Source organism: Oncorhynchus keta, unplaced genomic scaffold, assembly GCF_023373465.1.
Source record: "Oncorhynchus keta strain PuntledgeMale-10-30-2019 unplaced genomic scaffold, Oket_V2 Un_scaffold_2042_pilon_pilon, whole genome shotgun sequence".
In the NCBI taxonomy this organism is placed as follows: domain Eukaryota; kingdom Metazoa; phylum Chordata; class Actinopteri; order Salmoniformes; family Salmonidae; genus Oncorhynchus; species Oncorhynchus keta.
In genome coordinates, this window is record NW_026290857.1 from 1 (window position 1) to 24,663 (window position 24,663).

Here is a 24,663-nt window from a genome sequence, read left to right on the forward strand (position 1 = left end):
CGTCTGTGTGAGCGTACTGAGAGTCCTCTATGACCATGCTGTGATCTCTCCTGAGAGGGGAGCAGTTCAACATTTAGTAAGAGTTGTGTGTTAACTGATCTATAGCAGGGATAGAGCTGAACACATGTTAACTGATCTATAGCAGGGGTAGAGCTGAACACATGTTAACTGATCTATAGCAGGGATAGAGCTGAACACATGTTAACTGATCTATAGCAGGGGTAGAGCTGAACACATGTTAACTGATCTATAGCAGGGATAGAGCTGAACACATGTTAACTGATCTATAGCAGGGATAGAGCTGAACACATGTTAACTGATCTATAGCAGGGATAGAGCTGAACACATGTTAACTGATCTATAGCAGGGGTAGAGCTGAACACATGTTAACTGATCTATAGCAGGGATAGAGCTGAACACATGTTAACTGATCTATAGCAGGGGTAGAGCTGAACACATGTTAACTGATCTATAGCAGGGATAGAGCTGAACACATGTTAACTGATCTATAGCAGGGATAGAGCTGAACACATGTTAACTGATCTATAGCAGGGGAAGAGCTGAACACATGTTAACTGATCTATAGCAGGGGATAGAGCTGAACACATGTTAACTGATCTATAGCAGGGGTAGAGCTGAACACATGTTAACTGATCTATAGCAGGGGAAGAGCTGAACACATGTTAACTGATCTATAGCAGGGATAGAGCTGAACACATGTTAACTGATCTATAGCAGGGGTAGAGCTGAACACATGTTAACTGATCTATAGCAGGGATAGAGCTGAACACATGTTAACTGATCTATAGCAGGGATAGAGCTGAACACATGTTAACTGATCTATAGCAGGGAGCTGAACACAGAGCTGAACACATGTTAACTGATCTATAGCAGGGATAGAGCTGAACACATGTTAACTGATCTATAGCAGGGATAGAGCTGAACACATGTTAACTGATCTATAGCAGGGATAGAGCTGAACACATGTTAACTGATCTATAGCAGGGATAGAGCTGAACACATGTTAACTGATCTATAGCAGGGGTAGAGCTGAACACATGTTAACTGATCTATAGCAGGGATAGAGCTGAACACATGTTAACTGATCTATAGCAGGGATAGAGCTGAACACATGTTAACTGATCTATAGCAGGGATAGAGCTGAACACATGTTAACTGATCTATAGCAGGGGTAGAGCTGAACACATGTTAACTGATCTATAGCAGGGATAGAGCTGAACACATGTTAACTGATCTATAGCAGGGATAGAGCTGAACACATGTTAACTGATCTATAGCAGGGGTAGAGCTGAACACATGTTAACTGATCTATAGCAGGGATAGAGCTGAACACATGTTAACTGATCTATAGCAGGGATAGAGCTGAACACATGTTAACTGATCTATAGCAGGGATAGAGCTGAACACATGTTAACTGATCTATAGCAGGGGTAGAGCTGAACACATGTTAACTGATCTATAGCAGGGATAGAGCTGAACACATGTTAACTGATCTATAGCAGGGATAGAGCTGAACACATGTTAACTGATCTATAGCAGGGATAGAGCTGAACACATGTTAACTGATCTATAGCAGGGATAGAGCTGAACACATGTTAACTGATCTATAGCAGCGGTAGAGCTGAACACATGTTAACTGATCTATAGCAGCGGTAGAGCTGAACACATGTTAACTGATCTATAGCAGGGGTAGAGCTGAACACATGTTAACTGATCTATAGCAGGGGTAGAGCTGAACACATGTTAACTGATCTATAGCAGCGATAGAGCTGAATCCAGAAACTATCTTGTTTATTGTCCAGAAATATAAAATATCACATAAGTTATTATTGATTCCCAACTTTTCGAATCGATACAGATTCCCTCAATCGACTAATGGAACTCATCCCTACCTGAGAGGGGGGCGGGAGGAGGAGGGGTCCAGGGAGCTGTGGGTGCTGGAGCCTGCCAGGGAGGGACCGCGAGACTCATAGGACTCCTTCATATAGAGCTTAGTTAACACATCCTGCCAGCCTGGCTGACGGGCCAGCTGACGAACATAGTCCTCATTGTCATAGATCAGGTAGAAGAGCTGGGAGAAGGAGAGCGAGAGGAGCAATGGAGAGAGAGAGAGGAGCAGGGATGGAACACATGTTAACTGAGAGAGAGAGAGCTGAACACATGTTAAGATCTATAGAGAAGCTGATGGAGAGATCAGGTATAGCTGATGTTAACTGATCTATAGCAGGATAGAATCCAGAAACTATCTTGTTTATTGTCCAGAAATAGAGAAACACAGGGAACAATCAAGCCTTCAGCTGCCCAATAGTCTATACCTGTAGCTGCCCTATAGTCTATACCTGTAGCTGCCCTATAGTCTTATACCTGCCTAGCTGCCCTATAGTCCTCATTGTCATAGACCTGTAGCTGCCCAATTGTCTATACCTGTAGCTGATGGATAGATACCTGTAGAGAAATAGAGAGAATAGTCTATACCTGTAGCTGCCCAATAGTCTATACCTGTAGCTGCCCAATAGTCTATACCTGTAGCTGCCCTATAGTCTATACCTGTAGCTGCCCTATAGTCTATACCTGTAGCTGCCCTATAGTCTATACCTGTAGCTGCCCTATAGTCTATACCTGTAGCTGCCCAATAGTCTATACCTGTAGCTGCCCTATAGTCTATACCTGTAGCTGCCCAATAGTCTATACCTGTAGCTGCCCAATAGTCTATACCTGTAGCTGCCCTATAGTCTATACCTGTAGCTGCCCAATAGTCTATACCTGTAGCTGCCCTATAGTCTATACCTGTAGCTGCCCTATAGTCTATACCTGTAGCTGCCCAATAGTCTATACCTGTAGCTGCCCTATAGTCTATACCTGTAGCTGCCCAATAGTCTATACCTGTAGCTGCCCTATAGTCTATACCTGTAGCTGCCCTATAGTCTATACCTGTAGCTGCCCTATAGTCTATACCTGTAGCTGCCCTATAGTCTATACCTGTAGCTGCCCTATAGTCTATACCTGTAGCTGCCCTATAGTCTATACCTGTAGCTGCCCTATAGTCTATACCTGTAGCTGCCCTATAGTCTATACCTGTAGCTGCCCTATAGTCTATACCTGTAGCTGCCCTATAGTCTATACCTGTAGCTGCCCTATAGTCTATACCTGTAGCTGCCCTATAGTTTAACATGTAGCTGCCCTATAGTCTATACCTGTAGCTGCCCTATAGTCTATACCTGTAGCTGCCCTATAGTCTATACCTGTAGCTGCCCTATAGTCTAAACCTGTAGCTGCCCTATAGTCTATACCTGTAGCTGCCCTATAGTCCATACCTGTAGCTGCCCTATAGTCTATACCTGTAGCTGCCCTATAGTCTATACCTGTAGCTGCCCTATAGTCTATACCTTTAGCTGCCCAATAGTCTATACCTTTATCTTCAATTGTACTATACTTAGTAATGACCTGAGAGAATGTGAAGATATACAGTGGAGGGGAAAGAGGACTAGAGGTGGGGAAAGAGGACTAGAGTTGGGGAAAGAGGGAAGGACTAGAGGTGGGGAAAGAGGACTAGAGGTGGGGAAAGAGGACTAGAGGTGGGGAAAGAGGACTAGAGGTGGGGAAAGAGGACTAGAGGGGGGGAAAGAGGACTAGAGGTGGGGAAAGAGGACTAGAGGTGGGGAAAGAGGACTAGAGGTGGGGAAAGAGGACTAGAGGTGGGGAAAGAGGACTAGAGGTGGGGAAAGAGGACTAGAGGTAGGGAAAGAGGACTAGAGGTGGGGAAAGAGGACTAGAGGTGGGGAAAGAGGACTAGAGGTGGGGAAAGAGGACTAGAGGTGGGGAAAGAGGACTAGAGATGGGGAAAGAGGACTAGAGGTGGGGAAAGAGGACTAGAGGTGGGGAAAGAGGACTAGAGGGGGGGGTAAAGAGGACTAGAGGTGGGGAAAGAGGACTAGAGGGGGGGGTAAAGAGGACTAGAGGTGGGGAAAGAGGACTAGAGGGGGGTAAAGAGGACTCGAGGTGGGGAAACAGGACAGTGGAAGGGAAAGAAGATTAGAGTAGGTAAGGACTGACCTTGCGACAGACGTCCAGACGGACAGTGAGCTCAGCACGATGGGACAGGTGGACCACAGCCAGCAGGTCTCTGAAGTTAGGAGTGGCATCTACACAAAACAATGACAATCAGATGTACACAGTAAAGTATATCCCCAATAGATATGCATACTATAGGAACAACAAGGTTATAGTTGAGACTGTTTCATGTTGACATTTAATCTCTAAAGCCTTTCTGAAGAGGAGCCATCAATACAAGAACAAAATGCATTGTAAAAGGATGACTGTACAGACAAACAGGACAAAAACAGACCTGACATTTTTAGGACATTTTTTATTTTTATTTAACCAGGTAGACAAGTTGAGAACAAGTTCTCATTTACAACTGCGACCTGGCCAAGATATAGCAAAGCAGTGCTACAAAAACAACAACACAGAGTTGTTGACACCCAAATGGCACCCTAGTCCCTAAATAGTGCACTACTTTTGACCAGAGCCCTATGAGAACCCTAGTCCCTATAGAGTGCACTACTTTTGACAGGGCACAATGGGACCTGGTAGTTTACAAGACTGTATAAAGGGAATGGGGCTCCATTTGGGACACGACCAGAGGCTATATTTGAGGCCTACCTGTAGCGAGGACCTGCTCGTAAAGACAGCGCACGGTGGTCATGGTTACGGGGACGTCTCCTAGAAAACAAACAAGACCGAGGTATCCAAAATCCTTCAACTTGACACGTTGCTTGGCTCGCTCAGACACTCGTTCACTCTTCAGGATCTTGTACAGAACCTGCGTCAGTGACCAAGGAGGAGAGCAGGAGATGAACAACAACACTGACCTACGGCTCAGATAAACTAGGAAAGACGGGGAGATTGGGTATTGAGTGTATGACTAGGTAAAACTCTGAACATAGAATGGCTATAGTTGCAGTATCTATGGTCAATTCCCCAACATGCACAGGTTTCCCAGAAGTCCTGGTTGGAGGATTCCAGATTTCCTGCTTTACCCCAGCAGTGGCCAACATACTGACTGACAGAGGGTCTAATATGTGTTGGTGTGGTGGTGAGATGTTGGTGTGGTGGTGAGATGTTGGTGTGATGTTGGTGTGATGGTGAGATGTTGGTGTGGTGGTGTGGTGGTGTGATGGTGAGATGTTGGTGTGGTGGTGAGATGTTGGTGTGGTGTTGAGATGTTGGTGTGGTGGTGAGATGTTGGTGTGATGGTGAAATGTTGGTGTGGTGGTGTGATGTTGGTGTGATGGTGGTGTGGTGGTGGTGTGATGTTGTGGTAGTGTGATGGTGGTGGTGGTAGTGTGATGTAGTGGTAGTAGTGCTAGTGTGGTGGTGGTGGTGCTAGTGTGGTGGTGGTGGTGGTGGTGGTGCTAGTGGTGGTGGTGGTGGTGCTAGTGTGGTGGTGGTGGTGGTGGTGGTGCTAGTGGTGGTAGTAGTGTGATGTGGTGGTGGTAGTGGTGGTAGTGTGATGTGGTGGTGGTGGTAGTAGTGTGATGTGGTGGTGGTAGTAGTGTGATGTAGTGGTAGTGTGATGTGGTGGTAGTGGTGGTGGTAGTGGTAGTGTGATGGTGGTGGTGCTAGTGTGGTGGTGGTGGTGCTAGTGTGGTGGTGCTAGTGTGGTGGTGGTGGTGCTAGTGTGGTGGTGCTAGTGTGGTGGTGTTTGTGTTAGTGTGGTGGTGGTGTTAGTGTGGTGGTGGTGTTAGTGTGGTGGTGGTGGTGGTGGTGGTGCTAGTGTGGTGGTGTTTGTGTTAGTGTGGTGGTGGCGTGGTGGTGGTGGTGTTAGTGTGGTGGTGTGATGTGGTAGTGTAATGGTGGTGTGATGCAGCAGACTGACTCACCCTGAAGACTCTCTCCCTGACCTCGTCTCCAAAGCTGGGTTTGAGCAGCAGACAGTAGAGCTGTTCTACTCCCCACTCCAACAGTACAGCCTGGACCTGCTCTCTGGGGGGGCTGCTCCTCAACAGACTATAAACCACATCTAACGCACTCACCACCTGATGGAGAGAGAGAGAGAGAGAGAGAGAGAGAGAGAGAGAGAGGGGGGGGGAGGGGTGGAGAGAGAGAGAAGAGGGAGGGGGAGAGGGAGGAGGGAGGGGGAGGGGTTGAGAGAGAGAAGGGAGGGGGAGAGGGAGGGGTTGAGAGAGAGAGAGAGAGAGAGAGAGAGAGAGAGAGAGAGAGAGAGAGAGAGAGAGAGAGAGAGAGAGAGAGAGAGGGGTGGAGAGAGAAGAGAGGGGTGGAGAGAGAGGGAGGGGTGGAGAGGGTGAGAGGAGGGAGGGGGAGAGTAAGTGATTGGGATGATATAGGTAGTGGAGAGAGAAATAGGGGAATGGGGAGAGGGTAAGAGAGGGGTGGGGAGAGAGAGTGAGAGGGGGGAGAAAAGAGGACGGTGAGAGTAAGTGATGGGAGTAGAAATAGAGGAGAGTTAGAGGTGGGAGGTTGAGAAGAGGGGACGTAGAGGTGGGAGGTTGAGAAGAGGGGACGTAGAGGTGGGAGGTTGAGAAGAGGGGACGTAGAGGTGGGAGGTTGAGAAGAGGGGACGTAGAGGTGGGAGGTTGAGAAGAGGGGACATAGAGGTGGGAGGTTGAGAAGAGAGGACGTAGAGGTGGGAGGTTGAGAAGAGGGGACGTAGAGGTGGGAGGTTGAGAAGAGGGGACGTGGAGGTGGGAGGTTGAGAAGAGGGGACGTGGAGGTGGGAGGTTGAGAAGAGGGGAGATGGCAGAGGATAGAAAGCAAAGAGGGAGGGAGGGAAAGAGAGGGAGGAGACATGTGAATGGAATTATAGGGTTCAAGAAAGGACATGGTTAGATCCAAAACCCCTCTGAATAAAGACAAGGAGTAAGCATGTCTCCGTTAGCGTGCGTACCTGCTGCTCTTCTCCTATAGCCAGTGTGTAGGCCAAGATGCTGTGGAGCTCTTCAGCAGTAGGACACTTGAGGAGGAAGTCTCTCAGCAGAGAGAACAGAGAGATCTGAACAGTCTGCTTTTCATCAGACAGAGGACTGCCATCTTTCTCCACACTGAGAGCACACAGAGATGAACTAATCAGATTATGGACATATGGAGACATACAAACAACAGTGACAACAACATCTACATACATCTATCATACATTTTTACCATCTACATACATCTATCATACATTTTTACCATCTACATACATCTATCATACATTTTTACCATCTACATGGAGGCTATCATTTTTAAGAAGCATAGATAACTCATAATTCATCATTTGTGCCATCAATATTATGATTACCATATTAAAGGGTTGTTGAGGTACCTGTAGTGTAAATGTTGAGGTACCTGTAGTGTAAATGTTGAGGTACCTGTAGTGTAAAGGGTTGTTGAGGTACCTGTAGTGTAAATGTTGAGGTACCTGTAGTGTAAAGGGATGTTGAGTGTAAAGGGATGTTGAGGTACCTGTGTGTAAAGGGAGTGTAAAGGGTTGTTGTTGAGGTACCTGTAGTGTAAAGGGATGTTGAGGTACCTGTAGTGTAAAGGGATGTTGAAATGGATGTTGAGGTACCTGTAGTGTAATGGGATGTGAGGTACCTGAGTGTAATGGGTTGTTGAGGTACCTGTAGTGTAAAGGGATGTTGAGGTACCTGTAGTGTAAAGGGATGTTGAGGTACCTGGAGTGTAAAGGGATGTTGAGGTACCTGTAGTGTAAATGTTGAGGTACCTGTAGTGTAAATGGATGTTGAGGTACCTGTAGTGTAATGGGATGTTGAAATGTTGAGGTACCTGTAGTGTAAAGGGATGTTGAGGTACCTGTAGTGTAAATGTTGGGTTGAGGTACCTGTAGTGTAAAGGGATGTTGAGGTACCTGGAGTGTAAATGTTGAGGTACCTGTAGTGTAAAGGGTTGTTGAGGTACCTGGAGTGTAAAGGGTTGTTGAGGTACCTGTGTAAAGGGTGTGAGGTAAGTGTAAAGGGATGTTGAGGTACCTGGAGTGTAAAGGGATGTTGAGGTACCTGAGTGTAAAGGGATGTTGAGGTACCTGGAGTGTAAAGGGATGTTGAGGTACCTGGAGTGTAAAGGGATGTTGAGGTACCTGGAGTGTAAAGGGATGTTGAGGTACCTGGAGTGTAAAGGGATGTTGAGGTACCTGGAGTGTAAAGGGATGTTGAGGTACCTGGAGTGTAAAGGGATGTTGAGGTACCTGGAGTGTAAAGGGATGTTGAGGTACCTGGAGTGTAAAGGGTTGTTGAGGTACCTGTAGTGTAAAGGGTTGTTGAGGTACCTGGAGTGTAATGGGATGTTGAGGTACCTGTGTAGTGTAAAGGGATGTTGAGGTACCTGGAGTGTAAAGGGATGTTGAGGTACCTGTAGTGTAAATGTTGAGGTACCTGTAGTGTAATGGGATGTTGAGGTACCTGGAGTGTAAAGGGTTGTTGAGGTACCTGGAGTGTAAAGGGATGTTGAGGTACCTGGAGTGTAAAGGGATATTGAGGTACCTGTAGTGTAAATGTTGAGGTACCTGTAGTGTAAATGTTGAGGTACCTGTAGTGTAAAGGGTTGTTGAGGTACCTGTGTAGTGTAAAGGGTTGTTGAGGTACCTGGAGTGTAAATATTGAGGTACCTGGAGTGTAAAGGGATGTTGAGGTACCTGTAGTGTAAAGGGTTGTTGAGGTACCTGGAGTGTAAATATTGAGGTACCTGGAGTGTAAAGGGAAGTTGAGGTACCTGTAGTGTAAATGAATGTTGAGGTACCTGTAGTGTAAAGGGTTGTTGAGGTACCTGGAGTGTAAAGGGTTGTTGAGGTACCTGTGTAGTGTAAAGGGATGTTGAGGTACCTGTGTAGTGTAAAGGGTTGTTGAGGTACCTGTAGTGTAAATGTTGAGGTACCTGTAGTATAAAGGGATGTTGAGGTACCTGTAGTGTAAATGTTGAGGTACCTGTAGTATAAAGGGTTGTTGAGGTACCTGTAGTGTAAATGTTGAGGTACCTGTAGTATAAAGGGTTGTTGAGGTACCTGTAGTGTAAATGTTGAGGTACCTGTAGTATAAAGGGTTGTTGAGGTACCTGGAGTGTAAAGGGTTGTTGAGGTACCTGTGTAGTGTAAAGGGATGTTGAGGTACCTGTGTAGTGTAAAGGGTTGTTGAGGTACCTGTAGTGTAAAGGGTTGTTGAGGTACCTGTAGTGTAATAGGATGTTGAGGTACCTGTGTAGTGTAAAGGGATGTTGAGGTACCTGTAGTGTAAAGGGATGTTGAGGTACCTGTAGTGTAAATGGATGAGGTACCTGTAGTGTAAATGTTGAGGTACCTGTAGTGTAAAGGGATGTTGAGGTACCTGTAGTGTAAATGTTGAGGTACCTGTAGTGTAAATGGATGATGAGGTAACTGGAGTGTAAATGTTGAGGTACCTGTAGTGTAATGGGTTGTTGAGGTAGCTGGAGTGTAATAGGATGTTGAGGTACCTGTGTAGTGTAAAGGGATGTTGAGGTACCTGTAGTGTAACGGGATGTTGAGGTACCTGGAGTGTAAATGTTGAGGTACCTGTAGTGTAAATGTTGAGGTACCTGTAGTGTAAAGTGATGTTGAGGTATCTGTAGTGTAAATGTTGAGGTACCTGTAGTGTAAATGGATGATGAGGTAACTGGAGTGTAAATGTTGAGGTACCTGTAGTGTAAAGGGTTGTTGAGGTACCTGGAGTGTAAAGGGATGTTGAGGTACCTGTGTAGTGTAAAGGGATGTTGAGGTACCTGTAGTGTAAAGGGTTGTTGAGGTACCTGGAGTGTAAAGGTATGTTGAGGTACCTGTAGTGTAAATGTTGAGGTACCTGTAGTGTAATGGGATGTTGAGGTACCTGGAGTGTAAAGGGTTGTTGAGGTACCTGGAGTGTAAAGGGATGTTGAGGTACCTGTAGTGTAATGGGATGTTGAGGTACCTGTAGTGTAAATGGATGTTGAGGTACCTGGAGTGTAATGGGATGTTGAGGTACCTGTAGTGTAAAGGGATGTTGAGGTACCTGGAGTGTAAAGGGATGTTGAGGTACCTGTAGTGTAATGGGATGTTGAGGTACCTGTAGTGTAAAGGGATGTTGAGGTACCTGTAGTGTAAAGGGATGTTGAGGTACCTGGAGTGTAAAGGGATGTTGAGGTACCTGTAGTGTAAATGGATGTTGAGGTACCTGTAGTGTAAAGGGATGTTGAGGTACCTGTGTAGTGTAAAGGGATGTTGAGGTACCTGTAGTGTAAAGGGATGTTGAGGTACCTGTAGTGTAAATGGATGAGGTACCTGTAGTGTAAATGGATGTTGAGGTACCTGGAGTGTAAAGGGATGTTGAGGTACCTGTAGTGTGTCCATATGGTATCCAGGATGTACTGCACTCCATACTTCTTCCTCATGCGATGCTTCCCATCCTTGATCACAGACGACATGTACTGGACATGGCCTTCACAGACAACACATCAATATGAGGTACTGGACATGGCCTTCACAGACAACACATCAATATGAGGTACTGGACATGGCCTTCACAGACAACACATCAATATGAGGTACTGGACATGGCCTTCACAGACAACACATCAATATGAGGTACTGGACATGGCCTTCACAGACAACAAATAAATATGGAGGTACTGGACATGGCCTTCACAGACAACACATCAATATGAGGTACTGGACATGGCCTTCACAGACAACACATCAATATGAGGTACTGGACATGACCTTCACAGACAACACATCAATATGAGGTACTGGACATGGCCTTCACAGACAACACATCAATATGAGGTACTGGACATGGCCATCACAGACAACACATCAATATGAGGTACTGGACATGGCCTTCACAGACAACACATCAATATGAGGTACTGGACATGGCCTTCACAGACAACACATCAATATGAGGTACTGGACATGGCCTTCACAGACAACAAATAAATATGGAGGTACTGGACATGGCCTTCACAGACAACACATCAATATGAGGTACTGGACATGGCCTTCACAGACAACACATCAATATGAGGTACTGGACATGGCCTTCACAGACAACACATCAATAAGAGGTACTGGACATGGCCTTCACAGACAACACATCAATATGAGGTACTGGACATGGCCTTCACAGACAACACATCAATATGAGGTACTGGACATGGCCTTCACAGACAACACATCAATATGAGGTACTGGACATGGCCTTCACAGACAACACATCAATATGAGGTACTGGACATGGCCTTCACAGACAACACATCAATATGAGGTACTGGACATGGCCTTCATAGACAACACATCAATATGAGGTACAGGACATGGCCTTCACAGACAACACATCAATATGAGGTACTGGACATGGCCTTCACAGACAACACATCACACACATTGGGTGTGTCTCGAATGGCACCCTATTCCCTATTTAAGGCACTACCAAAAGTAGTGGTGCACTATATAGGGAATAGGGTGTTATTTAGGACACAAGTCCTTCACTAATATGTTATTGACAATGCAGTCTGAAAATGTACCACTGGAAAACAGCATTAATTTATATGATGTCACGAGTACAGACTTACATCCTGGAGGGCATTGATTCAGACAGTATTAGTGGGTAATAGTTATGATAATATATTCCCTCTGTACCAAAGGGTTATGTCTCAGTCTGTCTCCAGAAGTCCCTGGGCTACATGCATATGAGAGGGGCAGAGTTAGCTTTGACAGAGCTGCTACATGCATATGAGAGGGGCAGAGTTATCTTTGACAGAGCTGCTACATGCATATGAGAGGGGCAGAGTTAGCTTTGACAGAGCTGCTACATGCATATGAGAGGGGCAGAGTTAGCTTTGACAGAGCTGCTACATGCATATGAGAGGGGCAGAGTTAGCTTTGACAGAGCTGCTACATGCATATGAGAGGGGCAGAGTTATCTTTGACAGAGCTGCTACATGCATATGAGAGGGGCAGAGTTAGCTTTGACAGAGCTGCTACATGCATATGAGAGGGGCAGAGTTCGCTTTGACAGAGCTGCTACGTGCATATGAGAGGGGCAGAGTTAGCTTTGACAGAGCTGCTACATGCATATGAGAGGGGCAGAGTTAGTTTTGACAGAGCTGCTACATGCATATGAGAGGGGCAGAGTTAGCTTTGACAGAGCTGCTACATGCATATGAGAGGGGCAGAGTTCGCTTTGACAGAGCTGCTACATGCATATGAGAGGGGCAGAGTTAGTTTTGACAGAGCTGCTACATGCATATGAGAGGGGCAGAGTTAGCTTTGACAGAGCTGCTACATGCATAAGAGAGGGGCAGAGTTCGCTTTGACAGAGCTGCTACATGCATATGAGAGGGGCAGAGTTAGCTTTGACAGAGCTGCTACATGCATATGAGAGGGGCAGAGTTCGCTTTGACAGAGCTGCTACATGCATATGAGAGGGGCAGAGTTAGTTTTGACAGAGCTGCTACATGCATATGAGAGGGGCAGAGTTAGTTTTGACAGAGCTGCTACATGCATATGAGAGGGGCAGAGTTAGTTTTGACAGAGCTGCTACATGCGTATGAGAGGGGCAGAGTTCGCTTTGACAGAGCTTCTACATGCATATGAGAGGGGCAGAGTTAGCTTTGACAGAGCTGCTACATGCATATGAGAGGGGCAGAGTTATCTTTGACAGAGCCGACTGTTGATACTGGGATCTGTTGATACTGGGATCTGTTGATACTGGGATAGTCTTGCACACTGTAGGGACGACAAGCTAGACATAACCCTCCCAGATCTGTTTGTGCTTTAGCCAACAACTGCTCTGATGTTCAAAGGCCTACAGAACTGGCAACCAGGCTACAGTGGCTGGCTGCTCTTACCAAGACACACAGCGAAGTGGCTGCTGCTCCAGATGTGGAAGTCTACTGGCTACCAGGCTATAATGCCTGACTGCTCTTACCAAGACACACAGCGAAGTGGCTGCTGCTCCAGATGCGGAAGTCTACTGGCTACCAGGCTATAATGCCTGACTGCTCTTACCCAAACACACAGCGAAGTGGCTGCTGCTCCAGATGTGGAAGTCTACTGGCTACCAGGCTATAATGCCTGACTGCTCTTCCCCAAACACACAGCAAAGTGGCTGCTGCTCCAGATGTGGAAGTCTACTGGCTACCAGGCTATAATGCCTGACTGCTCTTACCCAAACACACAGCGATGTGGCTGCTGCTCCAGATGTGGAAGTCTACTGGCTACCAGGCTATAATGCATGACTGCTCTTACCCAGACATACAGCGATGTGGCTGCTGCTCCAGATGTGGAAGTCTACTGGCTACCAGGCTATAATGCCTGACTGCTCTTACCCAGACATACAGCGATGTGGCTGCTGCTCCAGATGTGGAACTCTACTGGCTACCAGGCTATAATGCCTGACTGCTCTTACCCAAACACACAGCGAAGTGGCTGCTGCTCCAGATGTGGAAGTCTACTGGCTACCAGGCTATAATGCCTGACTGCTCTTACCCAAACACACAGCGAAGTGGCTGCTGCTCCAGATGTGGAAGTCTACTGGCTACCAGGCTATAATGCCTGACTGCTCTTACCCAAACACACAGCGATGTGGCTGCTGCTCCAGATGTGGAAGTCTACTGGCTACCAGGCTATAATGCCTGACTGCTCTTACCCAAACACACAGCGAAGTGGCTGTTGCTCCAGATGTGGAAGTCTACTGGCTACCAGGCTATAATGCCTGACTGCTCTTACCCAGACATACAGCGATGTGGCTGCTGCTCCAGATGTGGAAGTCTACTGGCTACCAGGCTATAATGCCTGACTACTCTTACCCAGACATACAGCGATGTGGCTGCTGCTCCAGATGTGGAAGTCTACTGGCTACCAGGCTATAATGCCTGACTGCTCTTACCCAGACATACAGCGATGTGGCTGCTGCTCCAGATGTGGAAGTCTACTGGCTACCAGGCTATAATGCCTGACTGCTCTTACCCAGCCATACAGCGATGTGGCTGCTGCTCCAGATGTGGAAGTCTACTGGCTACCAGGCTATAATGCCTGACTGCTCTTACCCAGACATACAGCGATGTGGCTGCTGCTCCAGATGTGAAAGTCTACTGGCTACCAGGCTATAATGCCTGACTGCTCTTACCCAGACACACAGCGAAGTGGCTGTTGCTCCAGATGCGGAAGTCAAATAGCAGGTGTTGGTAGAGCTGCAGGAGCAACGGACTGTTCTCCTCACTGGATACCTGCTCCAACAGGAACTGACACGCCATCAGAACAGACATATCCATCATACTACCTGGGACCTAGGAGAAAGAGATGGGAGAGAGAGACGGGGGAGGGAGAGAGAGACGGGGAGATGGGGGAGAGAGAGAGAGAGAGAGATGGGGGAGGGAGAGAGAGAGCTCCTATAATAGAGAGAGAGAGAGAGAGATGGGGGAGGGAGAGAGAGAGAGAGAGAGACGGGGGAGGGAGAGAGAGAGAGAGAGAGAGATGGGGGAGGGAGAGAGAGAGAGAGAGAGAGATGGGGGAGGGAGAGAGAGAGAGAGAGAGAGAGAGAGAGAGAGAGAAGGGGAGGGAGAGAGATGAGAGACAGGGGAGGAAGAGAGATGAGAGAGATAAGGGGAGGAGAGAGAGAGAGAGAGAGAGAGAGAGAGAGAGAGAGATGAGACTGTAGGGGGGAGGGAGAGTAGAGAGAGAGAGAGAAGGGGGGAGAGACAGGGGAGGAAGAGAGAGAGATGGGGGAGGGAGAGAGAGAGACGGGGGAGGGAGAGAGAAGGGGGAGGGAGAGAGAGAGAGAAGGGGGAGAGAGAGAGAGATGAGGTCTGTACTGTTTATCTGTCCTACTGTAGGGAGAATCAGAGGAACCAAGGTGTGTCTGTTTATCTGTCCTACTGTAGGGAGAATCAGAGGAACCAAGGTCAAATGACTAAGTCGGGTAAAACTGTCTGTCGTTGAGGAAGTCACTCTCAACGTGGTGTGTGTCAGTGTGGTACTATGACTGGGAGTCACTGTGTGTGTATGAGGGGTGTGTATGAGGGGTGTGTGTGTGGGGTTTGTGTGTGAGGGGTGTGAGTGTGTGAGTCAGTGTGACAGTGTGACAGTGTGTGTGTGTGTGTGTGTGTGTGTGTGTGTGTGTGTGTGTGTGTGTGTGTGTGTGTGTGTGTGTGTGTGTGTGTGTGTGTGTGTGTGTGTGTGTGTGTGTGTGATCGTTAGAGCAGGGTTTCCTAACAGGATGCTCAGCCCAGCAGTCATATATACCCTCATTTCCTGTCACACCACCAGCCCCCTTCCTCTACGCTCCTAGAAACCTCCCTCGGAATGTACTATAGGATGATGATGGCTTTGGTCATTAGCTACTACAGTACTGTAGGATGATGATGGCTCTAGTCTGGACATTAGCTACTACAGTACTGTAGGATGATGATGGCTCTGGTCTGGTCATTAGCCACTACAGTACTGTAGGATGATGATGGCTCTGGTCTGGACATTAGCTACTACAGTACTGTAGGATGATGATGGCTCTAGTCTGGACATTAGCTACTACAGTACTGTAGGATGATGATGGCTCTGGTCTGGTCATTAGCTACTACAGTACTGTAGGATGATGATGGCTTTGGTCATTAGCTACTACAGTACTGTAGGATGATGATGGCTTTGGTCATTAGCTACTACAGTACTGTAGGATGATGATGGCTTTGGTCATTAGCTTAGTACCTTAGTGAGCATGGCTCCTATAATGGGCCAGTACCTTAGTGAGCATGGCTCCTATAATGGGCCAGTACCTTAGTGAGCATGGCTCCTATAATGCTGGGTCCGTGGCAGTTCAGTAGGCTCTCCTGGTTGACAGGGTGATGACGAATCAGATTCTTCACCATCAGCAGGAAGGCTGCTACACTGTTCCTCTCCAGCCGACCATCTGACACACACACACACACACACACACACACACACACACACACACACACACACACACACACACACACACACACACACACACACACACACACACACACATTAATTTATGTAAAATTAGCCTATTGAGTACGATAGCGCTTCATCAGTGTTCACGGAGCACCTTTTCCAAAATCAAAATGTCCAAACTACTAAATTCAATCAGTATTCCCAGTAACGTAGCTCTTTAACACCCACTGACCTTGCAAAGTATGTCAATTAATCAATAAGGCCCGAGGGGGTGTGATATATGGCCAATATACCTCGGCTAAGGGCTGTTCTTAGACATAATGCAACACGGCCCTTAGCCGTGGTATATTGGCCATATACCACAAACCCCCTGAGGTGCCTTATTGCTATTATAAACTGGTTACCAACATAATTAGAGCAGTAAAAATAAATGTTTTGTCATACCCATGGTACACGGTCTGATATACCACGGCTGTCAGCCAATCAGCATTCGGGGATAGAACCAATTCGAGACCTGAATGTTGATTGGCTGAAAGCCGTGGCATTACAAAACATTTATTTTTACTGTTCTAATTAGCCGTGGTATATTGACCATATAACACATCCCCTCTGGCTTATTGAATGTTAGCCGTGGTATATTGACCATATAACACATCCCCTCTGGCTTATTGAATGTTAGCCGTGGTATATTGACCATATAACACATCCCCTCTGGCTTATTGAATGTTAGCCGTGGTATATTGACCATATAACACATCCCCTCTGGCTTATTGAATGTTAGCCGTGGTATATTGACCATATAACACATCCCCTCTGGCTTATTGAATGTTAGCCGTGGTATATTGACCATATAACACATCCCCTCTGGCTTATTGAATGTTAGCTGTGGTATATTGACCATATAACACATCCCCTCTGGCTTATTGAATGTTAGCTGTGGTATATTGACCATATAACACATCCCCTCTGGCTTATTGAATGTTAGCCGTGGTATATTGACCATATAACACATCCCCTCTGGCTTATTGAATGTACAATGACTAAGGGCTGTTCTTAGGCACAACCCAAAGCAGAGTACAGCCTGGACACAGCCCTAAGCCGTGGTATATTGGCCATATATCACAAATCCCAGAGGTGCCTTACTGCTATTATAAACTGGTTACCAATGTAATTAGAGCAGTAAACAAGTATACCTGTGGGTATATTGTGTGATATACACATGGCTGAAATGCTGTTTCAGCCAATTAGCATTCAGGGCTGGAACACCCCAGTTGATATTACACTATAATATATCTGTCTCTCTGTTATCTCCAACACACACATACAGCAGTACAAACACACAGTGGACCCTGTACAGGCTACTGACCGGAGGACTTGCCCAGTGGCAGCAGCATGCCGACAGGCCCCCGGGAGGAGCTACAGGTTAGTTCTGGTCCCAGCAGGTCTGACGTCTCCTGACCTCCTCCCTCCGCCTGCTCTGGCTCACACACCTGTTCCAGGAGGGGCAGTAGAACCCCCATGCCCCCCAATGTGTTCAACACATCCTACAGGGATACACACAGAGACAAACATACATACACACAGTCAGACACAGAGACATACACACATACACACAGTCAGACACAGAGTCATACACAGTCAGACACAGAGACATACACACAGTCAGACACAGAGACATACATACATACACACAGTCAGACACAGAGTCATACACACATACACACAGTCAGACACAGAGACATACATACATACATACACACAGTCAGACACAGAGTCATACACAGTCAGACACAGAGACATACACACAGTCAGACACAGAGACATACACACAGTCAGACACAGAGACATACACACAGTCAGACACAGAGTCATACACAGTCAGACACAGAGACATACACACAGTCAGACACAGAGACATACATACATACACACAGTCAGACACAGAGTCATACACACATACACACAGTCAGACACAGAGACATACATACATACATACACACAGTCAGACACAGAGTCATACACAGTCAGACACAGAGACATACACACAGTCAGACACAGAGACATACACACAGTCAGACACAGAGACATACATACACACACACAGTCAGACACAGAGTCATACACAGTCAGACACAGAGACATACATACATACACACAGTCAGACACAGAGACATACACAGTCAGACACAGAGACATACATACATCACACACAGTCAGACACAGAGACATACACACAGTCAGACACAGAGACATACACACAGTCAGACACAGAGATATACACACAGTCAGACACAGAGACATACACACAGTCAGACACAGAGACATACACAGTCAGACACAGAGACATACACAGTCAGACACAGAGACATACACAGTCAGACACAGAGACATACACACAGTCACAGTCTTGTCACTCAGAGGAACCCTCACCCAAGGACAGTGATGTTGCCAGGTCCAACTAGTTTACTGAGCTCTTGGTTAACAAAGATAGTAGCAACTGTTGGAGGGAGAATGACTAGCAACACACCTTGATGTCCCAGTTCACCACCCTGTGGCCTGTCAGTCTGCCATCATACTGGTGGTTAGGGGACAGGTCCACACAGATCTGACTCTTGAAGGCCTGAGACAAATACAAGTGTTTTAATGACAGCGTTACTACCCGTTGTTACTACAGCGTTACTACCTGTTGTTGCTCCAGTGTTACTACCCGTTGTTACACAGTCAGCGTTACTACCCGTTACACACAGTTACTACAGCGTTACTACCCATCAGTTGCTCCAGTGTTACTACCCGTTGTTACTACAGGAACCCTCACCCGTTGTTACTAGTTTACAGCTCTTGGTTAACAAAGACAGTACCTGTTGTTACAACACACCAGTCCCGTTCACCACCCTGTGGCCTTCAGTTACTACAGTGTTACTACCTGTTGTTACTACAGTGTTACTACCCGTTGTTACTACATCGTTACTACCGGTTGTTGCTACAGCGTTACTACCCGTTGTTACCACAGCGTTACTACCCGTTGTTACCACAGCGTTACTACCCGTTGTTGCTACAGCGTTACTACCCGTTGTTACTACAGCGTTACTACCCGTTGTTGCTACAGCGTTATTACCTGTTGTTACTACAGCGTTACTACCCGTTGTTGCTCCAGCGTTACTACCCGTTGTTGCTACAGCGTTACTACCTGTTGTTACTACAGCGTTACTACCCGTTGTTGCTACAGCGTTACTACCTGTTGTTACTACAGCGTTACTACCTGTTGTTGCTACAGCGTTACTACCTGTTGTTACTACAGCGTTACTACCCGTTGTTGCTCCAGCGTTACTACCCGTTGTTGCTACAGCGTTACTACCCGTTGTTGCTACAGCGTTACTACCCGTTGTTACTACAGCGTTACTACCCGTTGTTGCTCCAGCGTTACTACCCGTTGTTGCTACAGCGTTACTACCTGTTGTTACTACAGCGTTACTACCCGTTGTTGCTACAGCGTTACTACCCGTTGTTGCTCCAGCATTACTACCGGTTGTTACTACAGCGTTACTACCTGTTGTTACTACAGCGTTACTACCTGTTTTTAGTACATTGTAACTATGTAACATTGTAACTGTGTTCTGGGAGGAGCCTGTGTCTGGGAGGAGCCTGTGTCTGGGAGGAGCCTGTGAGTGAGCCACCCACCTGAGGAGTGTAGTAGAGAAGCAGTTTACTGTTGAGGTCCGACAGCTCTCCATCTGCCTTGAACAGGGACACATGGTTGGGGCCTGGGAGGGAGGGAGGGTTACAAGGTTACTATATATAGTGTGTTGGGTGTGTGTAGATACCTGCAGAATGTATGGCCCTAGTGTGTGTGGCCTAGCTAGTGTGTGTACAGTGTGTACTGTATACAATGTTTGGTCCCCCTGTAAATAAAACGACTAACTAGTAGGGTAGACAGATGTAGAAGAGGGTAGAAGACAACAGCTGGAGTCTGGCCAGTAGGCCTTAAACCATGAGGAACTGACCACCAAGTCACAGCCTTGTGCGGATGGGAAGAGGGGTGCTTATATGATTGATGCTGTATAATGATGTGATATTCTATGTGAAAGCAGCAGCACTTTTTAATGTTCAGACCAATTACCCCTCAGGACAATAAAGTAAGTCCTAATCCTACCAGCAGTGTCTAGGGCCTTGGTGTGTGTGTGTGTGTGAACCAGCAGTGTCTAAGGCCTTGGTGTGTGTGTGTACCAGCAGCGTATAGGGCCTTGGTGTGTGTGTGTACCAGCAGTGTCTAGGGCCTTGGTGTGTGTGTGTGTACCAGCAGTGTCTAGGTCCTTGGTGTGTGTGTGTGTACCAGCAGTGTCTAGGGCCTTGGTGTGTGTGTGTACCAGCAGTGTAGAGGGCCTTGGTGTGTGTGTGTACCAGCAGTGTAGAGGGCCTTGGTGTGTGTGTGTACCAGCAGTGTCTAGGGCCTTGGTGTGTGTGTGTACCAGCAGTGTCTAGGGCCTTGGTGTGTGTGTACCAGCAGTGTAGAGGGCCTTGGTGTGTGTGTGTACCAGCAGTGTAGAGGGCCTTGGTGTGTGTGTGTACCAGCAGTGTCTAGGGCCTTGGTGTGTGTGTGTACCAGCAGTGTCTAGGGCCTTGGTGTGTGTGTACCAGCAGTGTAGAGGGCCTTGGTGTGTGTGTGTACCAGCAGTGTAGAGGGCCTTGGTGTGTGTGTGTACCAGCAGTGTATAGGGCCTTGGTGTGTGTGTGTACCAGCAGTGTACCGGGCCTTGGTGTGTGTATGTGTACCAGCAGTGTATAGGGCCTTGGTGTGTGTGTGTACCAGCAGTGTATAGGGCCTTGGTGTGTGTGTGTGTACCAGCAGTGTACCGGGCCTTGGTGTGTGTGTGTACCAGCAGTGTATAGGGCCTTGGTGTGTGTGTGTACCAGCAGTGTAGAGGGCCTTGGTGTGTGTGTGTACCAGCAGTGTATAGGGCATTGGTGTGTGTGTGTACCAGCAGTGTAGAGGGCCTTGGTGTGTGTGTGTACCAGCAGTGTATAGGGCCTTGGTGTGTGTGTGTACCAGCAGTGTACCGGGCCTTGGTGTGTGTGTGTACCAGCAGTGTACCGGGCCTTGGTGTGTGTATGTGTACCAGCAGTGTATAGGGCCTTGGTGTGTGTGTGTACCAGCAGTGTATAGGGCCTTGTGTGTGTGTGTGTACCAGCAGTGTACCGGGCCTTGGTGTGTGTGTGTACCAGCAGTGTATAGGGCCTTGGTGTGTGTGTGTACCAGCAGTGTATAGGGCCTTGGTGTGTGTGTGTGTACCAGCAGTGTATAGGGCATTGGTGTGTGTGTGTACCAGCAGTGTATAGGGCCTTGGTGTGCGCTGGCTGCAGGGCCTCATGACAGATGAAGGCGGTCCCCAGGAGCCCGTCCAGTGAGGTGGGCGTGCCCCACTCCGTATCCTGCAGCCCGGCGGGGATGGTGTGGACGGGAGCGTCACGCAGGGGCCCAGGCCCCCAGCGGCCTGCCGCAAAGGAGGCTGGGAAGGACTGGGAGCGGGTGATGGGGGGAGCGTGGGTGGGGAAGCCCATCTCTGCTGGGTGGAGGGAGGGAGGAGGCAGGGTGGGGGAGGTGGTGGTGGTGGTGGTACGGTGGCCTGCTGAGCCAATACAACAGGAGGTGAAAGGCTACAGGGGGAGGGAGTAGGGGAGAGGAAGTAGGAAGGGAGGAGGGAGGGAGTAGGGTGTGAATAAGAAAGGAGGGTGTAGGGAGGGAGGGAGGGAGGATAAAGTTAGACGAGATAGTTGTGTTTCTGTTAGCTGTTCACCCAGTCAGACCCAGTAGGACGTACCAACAAGAGACGTACCAACAAGAGACGTACCAACAAGAGACGTACCAACAAGAGACGTACCAACAAGAGACGCACCAACAAGAGACGCACCAACAAGAGACGTACCAACAAGACACGTACCAACAAGACACGTACCAACAAGAGACGTACCAACAAGAGACGTACCAACAAGAGACGTACCAACAAGAGACGTACCAACAAGACACGTACCAACAAGAGACGTACCAACAAGAGACGTACCAACAAGACACGTACCAACAAGAGACGCACCAACAAGAGACGTACCAACAAGAGACGCACCAACAAGAGACGCACCAACAAGAGACGCACCAACAAGAGACGTACCAACAAGACACGTACCAACAAGAGACGTACCAACAAGAGACGCACCAACAAGAGACGCACCAACAAGAGACGTACCAACAAGAGACGTACCAACAAGAGACGTACCAACAAGAGACGTACCAACAAGAGACGTACCAACAAGAGACGTACCAACAAGAGACGTACCAACAAGAGACGTACCAACAAGAGACGTACCAACAAGAGACGTACCAACAAGAGACGTACCAACAAGAGACGTAACAACAAGAGACGCACCAACAATAGACGTACCAACAAGAGACGTACCAACAAGAGACGCACCAACAAGAGACGCACCAACAAGAGACGTACCAACAAGAGACGTACCAACAAGACACGTACCAACAAGACACGTACCAACAAGAGACGAACCAACATCCCTCTCCTCTCCTATGGTGTGTACTGACGTACTGTGTCTTCACCACAGTAATAGGATTCAGCATAACAACAACATTCCAAATGCAAACAGGATGACGCACCAACAAGAGACGCTACCAACAACAGTAGACCTATGCTAGTAAAGACCCAGGATGGCTAATGCAGCCGTAATGGACCCAGGATGACTAATGCAGCCGTAATGGACCCAGGATGGTTAATGGACCCAGGATAGCTAATGGACCCAGGATGGCTAATGGACCCAGGATGGCTAATGCAGCCGTAATGGACCCAGGATGGCTAATGGACCCAGAATGGTTAATGGACCCAGGATGGTTAATGGACCCAGGATGGCTAATGGACCCAGGATGGTTAATGGACCCAGGATGGCTAATGGACCCAGGATGGCTAATGCAGCCGTAATGGACCCAGGATGGCTAATGGACCCAGAATGGTTAATGCACCCAGGATGGTTAATGGACCCAGGATGGCTAATGGACCCAGGATGGCTAATGGACCCAGGATGGCTAATGCAGCCATAATGGACCCAGGATGGCTAATGGACCCAGAATGGTTAATGGACCCAGGATGGTTAATGGACCCAGGATGGCTAATGGACCCAGGATGGCTAATGCAGCCGTAATGGACCCAGGATGGCTAATGGACCCAGAATGGTTAATGGACCCAGGATGGTTAATGGACCCAGGATGGCTAATGGACCCAGGATGGCTAATGGACCCAGGATGGCTAATGCAGCCATAATGGACCCAGGATGGCTAATGGACCCAGAATGGTTAATGGACCCAGGATGGCTAATGGACCCAGGATGGCTAATGGACCCAGGATGGCTAATGGACCCAGGATGGCTAATGCAGCCGTAATGGACCCAGCAAGACCTCAGGTTTCAACAGTTATCATGAAAACAGAACAGATGTAAAATGTTTTTTTTTAAATGTAATCAAACAACAAGAGACAACTGATGATCATAAACAATTGTCTCTCAATTTTCTGTCTGTCTTTGGCACTTTGCTCTCAGCCTATGTCCTAATCCAGACATATTTTGTCCTAATCCAGACATATTTTGTCCTAATCCAGACATATTTTGTCCTAATCCAGACATATTTTGTCCTAATCCAGACATATTTTGTCCTAATCCAGACATATTTTGCTTTCCCAATTTCGTAATGTCCTTCACCCCATTGTCTCAGCCTCTCACCTCATTGAGCGAGGGGAATCGGAGCTGGGCTGTCTTGCGCTGTTCTCCATCGATGTAGATGGTGACCAGATTCTGACCAAAGGGGCGGCGGCCGGGAATATGGACTATATCCACAGAGTGCTGTGGGGAGAAGAGAGAGAGCGAGAAGAGAGAGAGGAGGAGAGAGAGGGAGGGAGGAGGAGAGATCAAGTAGAGAGAGGAGAGAGCGAGAAGAGAGAGAGCGAGAAGAGAGAGAGCAGGAGAGAGAAGGAGGAGGAGAGAGCGAGAAGAGAGCGAGAAGAGAGAGAGCAGGAGAGAGAAGGAGGAGAGAGCGAGAAGAGAGAGAGCGAGAGGGTGGAGGAGAGAGCGAGAAGAAGAAGAGAGAGAGCGAGAGAGAAGAGAAAATAGTCTTTACTCAATATATTGCAGGTAAAATATGACTTCTATGCAAGGTATGCCTGCTAGATTATTGTGCTTTCTCCAGAATCTAGAAACATGAGTGTGTCTTGAACTAGTTAAACATCCATTATTAAACAGTCCCTGACGATGATCATTCATTAGAGTAACAACACGGCTGTAGTGAACAGATGGCACAGCAGCTAACTGGCTGATCCCAGCGTACATCAGGCCTGTCAGATAAGATGGGGAAACAACTCCGTAATTGAGAGGCTGTGTCTCGATCTCTGATTGCATCCCGAATGGAGTAGTGGTCTGGGAGTAGTGGCCTGAGGAAACACACTTAATGTGTTGTGAAAAGTGTTACGAAATGTTTTAAATTGTATATAACTGTCTTCATGCGACCCCAGGAAGAGTAGCTGCTGCCTTGGCAGGAACTAATGGGGATCCATAATAAACCCCAGGAAGAGTATCTGCTGCCTTGGCAGGAACTAATGAGGATCCTTAATAAACCCCAGGAAGAAGAGTAGCTGCTGCCTTGGCAGGAACTAATGAGGATCCATAATAAACCCCAGGAAGAGTAG

The 24,663-nt window shown here is 47.6% G+C and overlaps 1 protein-coding gene across 1 annotated transcript in view; it reads right to left on the reverse strand.

Annotated features, from left to right (window-relative positions):
* Window positions 1–4: 4 nt before the first annotated feature.
* The window catches only part of LOC118381167 (neurobeachin-like protein 2), a gene marked incomplete at its 3' end in the record, with an annotated part of 56,040 nt that continues 31,381 nt past the window's right edge, over window positions 5–24,663 (reverse strand). Inside the window, exons 15-28 of the mRNA XM_052514953.1 lie at window positions 23,705–23,824; window positions 21,256–21,586; window positions 19,613–19,695; window positions 18,462–18,554; window positions 17,301–17,478; window positions 15,796–15,929; window positions 14,157–14,316; window positions 10,361–10,463; window positions 6,929–7,082; window positions 5,904–6,059; window positions 4,684–4,843; window positions 4,075–4,163; window positions 1,914–2,092; window positions 5–50 (exon numbers count right to left, since the gene is read on the reverse strand). Of these exons, the coding sequence (XP_052370913.1) occupies window positions 5–50; window positions 1,914–2,092; window positions 4,075–4,163; window positions 4,684–4,843; window positions 5,904–6,059; window positions 6,929–7,082; window positions 10,361–10,463; window positions 14,157–14,316; window positions 15,796–15,929; window positions 17,301–17,478; window positions 18,462–18,554; window positions 19,613–19,695; window positions 21,256–21,586; window positions 23,705–23,824 (1,986 nt within the window). The remainder of the gene's footprint in view (window positions 51–1,913; window positions 2,093–4,074; window positions 4,164–4,683; window positions 4,844–5,903; window positions 6,060–6,928; window positions 7,083–10,360; window positions 10,464–14,156; window positions 14,317–15,795; window positions 15,930–17,300; window positions 17,479–18,461; window positions 18,555–19,612; window positions 19,696–21,255; window positions 21,587–23,704; window positions 23,825–24,663) is intronic.